The sequence below is a fragment of the Cottoperca gobio genome, unplaced genomic scaffold (genome assembly GCF_900634415.1).
Source record: "Cottoperca gobio unplaced genomic scaffold, fCotGob3.1 fCotGob3_267arrow_ctg1, whole genome shotgun sequence".
In the NCBI taxonomy this organism is placed as follows: Eukaryota; Metazoa; Chordata; class Actinopteri; order Perciformes; family Bovichtidae; genus Cottoperca; species Cottoperca gobio.
The window spans coordinates 27,774-35,885 of NW_021166883.1; the positions used below are offsets into that span (position 1 = coordinate 27,774).

The following is an 8,112-nucleotide window of genomic DNA, read 5'->3' on the forward strand; positions in this document are numbered from 1 at the left end:
AAAACACTTAAAAAAACAAAACAAAAAACAGTTTATTTATTTGATCCATTAATCTATTAATACATATTCATTTAGAAATGTCTTCATTGATTCTGTAATTGATGATATATTCCTTCATTGATGGATGTATTAATTTGTCAATAATTATTGATTCTTCAAACAAAAAAACAATAAATTATATATTAGAGACATAAAAGGTTTTACCGTAACAAACCACATTGAGTTAATTGTACTTATTTGTTTTATTTATTCATGTATTTGTATAATAATGTTTTCTGTCCCTTGAATGCTTCATGTCACACTGTGATTAAAGACAGAAATAGACATGGTGTTCGAAGTGAAAACTGTGATTTTGTGACAATAAAAATTCATATTTCTCTTGAATATCTAATAACATCTAGAAACATGTAATACTATCTAAAGAATATCTAATAATATCTAGAAATATTTTATAATATTTATAATGAAAGCAGGAACCAGTCAACCAACAGATAAAAGTCTTGTCATGCTCGGGACAGTTTGGGTGTGTTTGTTTTCTTCTGCAGAGCCTCCTGCTCATAGTGGTGTGCAGGATCAGACTGGGTGCGCTTGCTGTCAGTGCAGCACCTCCCTGTCAGCTGATCCGGAGCGGGCGGGAGAGACGTGGAGCTGCGGGAGGTCGATGCCGTCGTTGTGCAGATCCTCCTGCTTCTGTAGACCGTCAACCTTCAGCAGCAGCTCGCAGATAAAGATCTGACGGGAGGAGACAGAATAACTACATACCATAATACTGTCTCCAGGACTAGCCTCACAATATACACATATATATGTAAATATACACATACATATATACAGTACCAGTCAAAAGTTTGAATGAGAAGGTGTGTCCAAACTTTTGACTGATACTATATATGTTAATGTATATGTGTATATGTATACAGTATATGTGTGTGTATGTAAACATATATATATATATATGTGTACATGTTTATATGTGTACATATATACACATATGTGTGTATATATATGTGCGTGCGTGGCGAGGATTCTATTTAGTTCCCTCCTCTCCTCCGGTCTGTCTCTGACTGTAAGTGTGTGTGCACGTGTGTGTGTGTCAGGAGCGAAGCCCCGCCCTTCACAAAACAGAGCGGGGGAGAGAATGTGAATACGCAAAGTAGACAGTACACACTGAAACATACACATAAATTAGATAAATAACATAAGCGTTTAGTATATTTAATAAAAGAGTACCTGTTCAATGTGAAGTGAGTTGTGAATATTAAAAATAAAATATATTCTAGAAAAAAAACAAAGAACAAAAACACACGGGGGCGCGAAACAATGGTGGGGGAAACACTGATGTGTATGTATATATACAGTTAAGCCGGAAAATCTGCACACCCCTTTCACCTTCTCAATGTTTTATTACGTTACGGACTTATTCTACAATAGATTGAGTTCATTTTCTGTCTCAAAATTCTACAAACAATAGACAATAACAAAAACAAGTAAAAACAAGCTTTTAGACTTTTGTGCTAATCTAAATCTAAAATCTAAATGTAAAATATCATACGTATACAAGTGTGCACACCCCTTAATATGAAACCCAAAAGTGAGCTGAGTTGCATTTTGTTTTCACTGAAACTGCTTGAAATGTTTCTACAACTTAATTGGAGTCCGCCTGTGGTAAAGTAAATTGATTGGACATGATTGGGGATGGCCAACACCTGCCTATATAAGGTCCCACAGTTGACAGTGCATGTTAAAGCAAAATCCAAGCCATGGGATCAAAAGAAGTATCTACAGACCTCAGAAACAGGATTGTGTCAAGGCATAGATCTGGAGAAGGGTATGGAAACATTTCGGCAGCTTTACAGGTCCCAAAGAGCACCGTGGAATAGAAGAAGTTTGGAACCACTAAGAATCTTCTTAGATCTGGCCGCCCAGCCAAACTGAGCAATCGGGGAAGACGGGCCTTGGTCAGGGAGGTGAGCAGGAACCCGAGGGTCCCAGCGTATCCTTGAGGAGATGGGAGAACCTTTCAGAAGATCAACCATCCAGGCAGCACTCCACCAATCAGGCCTTTATGGTAGAGTGGCCAGACGGAAGCCACTCCTTAGTAAAAGGCACACGACAGCCCGCTTGGAGTTTGCCAAAAGGCACCTAGAGGACTCTCAGACCATGAGAAACAAAATTATCCGGTCTGATGAAACCAGGCACCGCTCATCACCGGGCTAATACCATCATGATTTTTTTTTAAAAGAAAGGTACGAGCCATACAAGACGAGTAAAGGAAATTTCAAGACAAGTGGACAGAGGAATTTTTATTTGTCCTCCACGAGTCGAACCCTTCGTGCTTAATGTGCAAACAAACCCGCTCTGGTTTCAAGCTAAGTCAATTTGGAGCGGCATTTCCAAATGACGCATCCAAAATTCAACAAAGCTTACGCACCTGGAAGAGAAATTAGTAAAAAAATAAAAAAATAGAGCAGCTTTCTTCTCTTTCTGGACAACAAAGGCATGAGAAAGAGATGGACAACTAATACGGCTGAACGATTAACTGAGGCATCTTTTGAGATCGCATCGATTTTGGCTCGGGCAAAAAAACCTTCTCAGACTCAAACATTGTGAAACACTGTTTTTTGGCTTCAGCAGAAATATTGTTTGCAGAGTTTGACAACATCATCCCAGTATTAAAATAATCCTGCTTTTATTGAATGCATTGGTTGGCTGCATTGCATATTGTATGTTCTGGGTGAGATGACAAATTAATAAGCAGCTTTTTATGACTGGATGTAGCTTTTCATACTTTGCAGTAAAAGTGGCTCTCCTATTGACTTTGTCCTATCAATGTGGCTCTCATGTAAAAAATAGTGAAGACCACTGGTCAAGAGGAATGGACAGAAATCTCCAGAAACAAGTGCGCCAAGCTCGTAGCTTCTTTGTGTACAGATATGTAACCCCTAAATAACCTATTGTTATCTAAAAAATAAATTCCATATTTTCTAAAAACCTGTTTTCACTTTGCCGTTATTGTGTGTAGATATTTGAGGCAAAAAATGAACATTTTCTTTTACTATTGTAGAATAAGTCAGTAACGTAATAAAACATGACATGACGTCACTGGATCGGTTCGCAGCCGAGTGTGAAGCGGTTGGGATGAGGATCAGCACCTCAAAATCTGAGTCCATGGCTCTCAGCAGGAAACCGGTGGATTGCCTACTCCGGGTAGGGAATGAGCCATTACCCCAAGTGAAGGAGTTCAAGTACCTCGGGGTCTTGTTCGCGAGTGAGGGGACAATGGAGCAAGAGATTGGCCGGAGAATCGGAGCAGCGGGGCGGTACTGCAGTCGCTTTACCGCACCGTTGTGACGAAAAGAGAGCTGAGCCAGAAGGCAAAGCTCTCGATCTACCGGTCGATCTTCGTTCCTACCCTCACCTATGGTCATGAAGGCTGGGTCATGACCGAAAGAACGAGATCACGGGTACAAGCGGCCGAAATGGGTTTTCTCAGTCGGGTGGCTGGCGTCTCCCTTAGAGATAGGGTGAGAAGCTCAGCCATCAGGAGAGACTCGGAGTAGAGCCGCTGCTCCTTTACATTGAAAGGAGCCAGTTGAGGTGGTTCGGGCATCTAGTAAGGATGCCACCTGGGCGCCTCCCTAGGGAGGTGTTCCAGGCACGTCCAGCTGGGAGGAGACCCCGGGGAAGACCCAGGACTCCGTGGAGAGATTATATCTCCTCACTGGCCTGGGAACGCCTCAGGATCCCCCAGTCGGAGCTGGCGGATGTGGCCCGGAGAAGGGAAGTTTGGGGTTCCTTACTGCCCCGCGGCCCGACTCCGGATAAGCGGTAGACGATGGATGGATGGATGGTAATAAAACATGGAGAAGGTGAAAGGGGTGTGCAGATTTTCCGGCTTGACTATGTATATGTATATAAAATAGATTTCATTTTCAGTCAGGAAGTTGCTTTTTTAGCGCTCTCACCTCCGTGTTGTTGCTACAGGAGTGGAAGAGGTCCTGAAGAGAGAGACACAATCAGGGTGTTATATTATATATATTAGTGCTGTCGAATTAACGCGTTAATTTCGATTAATTAATCATAGAATAAATAACGCAACAAAAAAATTAACGCAGATTAATCGCGCTCTTAGATTCCCCTTGACTCTTTACGTCACCGACGCGGCGCGGCCACAGCAGCCTCATCAACATCGGATGAGAAAACGATACTTGGCCCAGTGAATGGACAGTTTACATTAATAAACGCCCAGATGGAACTGTAGATAGGAGCACCGTTCTGTGCAATTCCTGCAGAAAATAATTTTCGGATCATCTCAGTACTTCTATCCTGACATATCATCTCAGAGCAAAGCACTTAGCAGCTAGCTCGGAGCTAGCTAGCACCAAAGTGAGCGACCAGCCTCGTCAAAGCTCTCGATCAGGCGTTCAGAAGCAGAATTAGTAAATCTACATCTGACAGATTAACCAACTGAATCGCGAGATGGATTGCAATAGACTGCAGGCCAATTTCGGTGGTAGAGGACAGGGGGTTAACGGAGGTTTTACGGATAGCGTAACATAGTGCAAAAGAAGAGACAAGCCTTGACATCTGAGAATGAAAACAAGCTAGTTTGTCTGACCGGCTGAGGGAGAAGTGAGGTATTGTGAGGCCGATGGGTCCGTTAAGTTACACTACATGTTGATAAATGAAACGGTTATGTTGCCATAGGGGACTTTTGCTTGGTTTTGTTCATTTTGTTGTACAAGAGATTGTTTATTGTACAATGAAAGGCTATCTTGTGGCAAACAAGATATTGGATATTGGTATTGAAATAAAAGACATGTTGACCAGTTTATAGACCCGTTCATAATGCCTACTCATTGATTCACTCATCTTCCAACCCGCCGCTCCGACAGCAAATATTGATATATGCGATTAATTATTCACAAAGCTTGTAATTAATTAGATTCATTTTTTTAATCGCTTGACAGCCCTAATATATATACATGTGTTTGTGTGTGTGTATTTACCTGCAGTCTCTGTGTCCGCTCCTCGTCTGTCTTCAGGTCCAGAAGTTCGTCTATGTTCACCTCCTCCGGCATCTCGTCCTCCTGAACACAACATCAGTTAACCTTTTTATACAATGTTAAAATAATGTTAAATAATGTTAAAACTAGAGATTTTGACTGTGTGCTGTAACTTGGTTGCAATACTAGCATTAACGCTGAGTATTAATAGCAGCAGCTGTGTTGTTGAGTTACAGAGGTCATGAGCTTCCTGTTTAGGTACAGTTACTCTATGGGGCTTTTATTTTGAAGGGGTGGGGGTTGGAGAGAGGGAGAGAGATAGAATCAGACTGCAAATGTGTGTGTGTGTGTGTGTGTGTGTGTTTGTGTGTGTACTTGAAGTAGTATTAAAAATAATTGACGTAGTACTTGAAGTAGTACTTGCAGCAGTACTTGCAGTAATACTTGTGTGTGTCTGTGTGTGTGACACATTACTTTCTGTCTTCCTTTACTTAATTTAATTTACAGTACTCGCAGTAGTATAAAAATACTTTAAGTAGTACTTGCAGTAGTACTTGCAATGGTATTTACAGTACTTGCGGTAGTACTTGTAGTGGTATTTACAGTACTTGCAGTAGTGTTAACAGTACTTGCAGTAGTACTTGCAGCAGTACTTGCAGCAGTATTAACAGTACTTGCAATAGTATTAACAGTACTTGAAGTACTTAGAGTAGTACTTGCATCAGTATTAACAGTACTTGCAGCAGTAGTACTTGCAGCAGTAGTACTTGCAGCAGCAGTAATTGCAGCAGTAGTACTTGCAGCAGTATTAACAGTACTTGCAGCGGTAGTACTTGAAGCGGTAGTACTTGCAGCAGTAGTACTTGCAGCAGCAGTAATTGCAGCAGTAGTACTTGCAGCAGTATTAACAGTACTTGCAGCGGTAGTACTTGCAGCGGTAGTACTTGCAGCAGAAGTACTTGCAGCAGTAGTACTTCCAGCAGTAGTACTTGCAGCAGCAGTAATTGCAGCAGTAGTACTTGCAGCAGTAGTACTTGCAGCAGTATTAACAGTACTTGAAGCGGTAGTACTTGCAGCGGTAGTACTTGCAGCGGTAGTACTTGCAGCAGAAGTATTTGCAGCAGTAGTACTTGCAGCAGTATTAATAAAACTTGCAGTAGTAGTACTTGCAGCAGTATTAATAGTACTTGCAGCAGTAGTACTTGCAGCAGAATTACTTGCAGCAGAAGTACTTGCAGCAAAGGTAATAGTACTTGTAGTGGTATTTACAGTGCTTGCAGTAGTGTGTACAGTACTTGCAGCGGTAGTACTTGCAGCAGTAGTACTTGCAGCAGTACTTGCAGTAGTACTTGCAGCAGTAGTACTTGCAGCAGTACTTGCAGTAGTACTTGCAGCAGTAGTACTTGCAGTAGTACTTGCAGCAGTACTTGCAGCAGTACTTGCAGCAGTATTGGTACTTGCAGCAACAGTATTAACAGTACTTGCAGCAGCAGTACTTGCAGCAGCAGTACTTGCAGCAGTAGTACTTGCAGAAAAAGTACTTGCATGAGTCCTTGCAATGCTCACCCGGCCCAGGTACAGCTCGTCCAGTCCCCGGTCGATCCAGCTCTCCACATCCAGCCTCCTCTGCAGTTCTCTCCGGTTGTACTTCACGGTGACTCGGGCCTGCAGCCGCCGCTGCACGCCCTGCCCAGAACCCCGCCCGCCGCCAGCACGCCCCGGTGAATGATTACCACACATCTTATTGACCCGCCGAGCCACCCGGTGAGCCGCCATCAGGACCCAAACCTGACCGAACCCAGAAAAACCCAGAACCGGATCCAATACAATACTCAGACTATATGATGTTAAGATTTTAGCTAAAGAGAGACAAAAATAAAATGTTGAACAAATCTGTAAAAAGAGATATTGATAACCATAAAATAATAACATTAATAATAATATCAATAATAATGTGATCCTAAATCCTCTCGTTTCTTCACGCTGATTTGTTTTTATATTTTAGAAAATAACATAAATATAAAAGAGTGCAGATGGAGCTGTGAAAGCGGAGCTGCGCGTGCAGACAGGGCGGGTACCACGCTGCTGCTGCGTTCATGTGCTGTCAGGATTTATGATCTCGTTTCCACTGGGAAGTGTTTGTGATTGAAATTATAAAAGTGTAATATTATATTATATATTATACATTTTGGTCTTGTTGCATCTAGTCGCTTCAGTTTCATCACTCAAAATAAAGTTTATAAGCTTTATTTTCTGTACTTTTACTTTTAATATATTTTATAACTAATATGTTTTAAGTGTTTTTCTTTCATTTGGTATAACACTTCTTTCCCAATCAGAAACAACACAGTATCCCTATTTATTTAAAGAATGACTAATTTAATTCATATATCTCCCTAATTATACATAATTACGTGTTCTTTGTTTTCGGATAATTCTGTTTTGAATAAATAAAAGATACCAATAGAGTTAGACGCCACCTGGTTTCAAGAAGAGTAACAACAACAAACAAAAAATTCTTAAATAATAGATGAACAAATGAATCTTAACATGTTTGTTTGTTTAATAAAACATTTTGTTTAGTTTGTTTCTCATTCTCTGGCGTTGTGATGGTGACATTTTCGAGCAGACAGTAAAGGCAGCATGAGTGGAAGTTGCTGGGTCCTAGTGCCCCCAAGTTCAGAGAAACCAGACAGAAAATATATTTAGATATTTTTATATTTATACATTTATCCATCCATCCATCCATCGTCTACATCTTATCCGGGGTCGGGCCGCGGGGGCAGCAGCTCCAGTAAGGAACCCCAATCTTCCCTTCTCCGGGCCACATCCTCCAGCTCCGACTGGGGGATCCTGAGGCGTTCCCAGTGAGGAGATATAATCTCTCCACGAGTCCTGGGTCTTCCCCGGGGTCTCCTCCCAGCTGGACGTGCCTGGAACACCTCCCTAGGGAGGCGCCCAGGTGGCTCCTTACTAGATGAACCACCTCAACTGGCTCCTTTCAACGTAAAGGAGCAGCGGCTCTACTCCGAGTCTCTCCTGATGGCTGAGCTTCTCACCCTATCTCTAAGGGAGACGCCACCCGTCTGACAAAACACATTTCGGC

The 8,112-nt window shown here is 41.9% G+C and overlaps 1 protein-coding gene across 2 annotated transcripts; it reads right to left on the reverse strand.

Moving 5' to 3' along the window:
* Positions 1-13: 13 nt before the first annotated feature.
* Positions 14-7,082, reverse strand: LOC115005141 (protein phosphatase 1 regulatory subunit 14A-like). Of its 2 annotated transcripts, XM_029426954.1 has the most exons (4): positions 6,573-7,082; positions 5,010-5,090; positions 3,966-3,998; positions 14-732 (listed from the first exon to the last, which is right to left on the reverse strand). In XM_029426954.1, exons 1-4 carry the CDS (start codon positions 6,936-6,938, stop codon positions 595-597), a joined length of 618 nt encoding a protein of 205 aa, XP_029282814.1. In that variant the 5' UTR covers positions 6,939-7,082; the 3' UTR covers positions 14-594. The 2 variants fall into 2 exon arrangements, with proteins under 2 accessions (XP_029282814.1, XP_029282815.1); XM_029426955.1 differs by lacking the exon at positions 3,966-3,998.
* Between the last annotated feature and the right edge of the window lie 1,030 nt (positions 7,083-8,112).

What these genes read in the sequence shown, in the direction of transcription:
- LOC115005141 (XM_029426954.1), bottom strand. Translation starts at nt 6,938, where the DNA reads ATGTTATTATTTTATGGTTATCAATATCTCTTTTTACAGATTTGTTCA. An exon ending in AGCGGACACAGAGACTGCAG is followed by an intron (nt 3,999 to 5,009) that starts GTAAATACACAC and finishes CTCTCTCTTCAG; the next exon opens with GACCTCTTCCACTCCTGTAG. An exon ending in CCTGTAGCAACAACACGGAG is followed by an intron (nt 733 to 3,965) that starts GTGAGAGCGCTA and finishes TCCTCCCGTCAG; the next exon opens with ATCTTTATCTGCGAGCTGCT.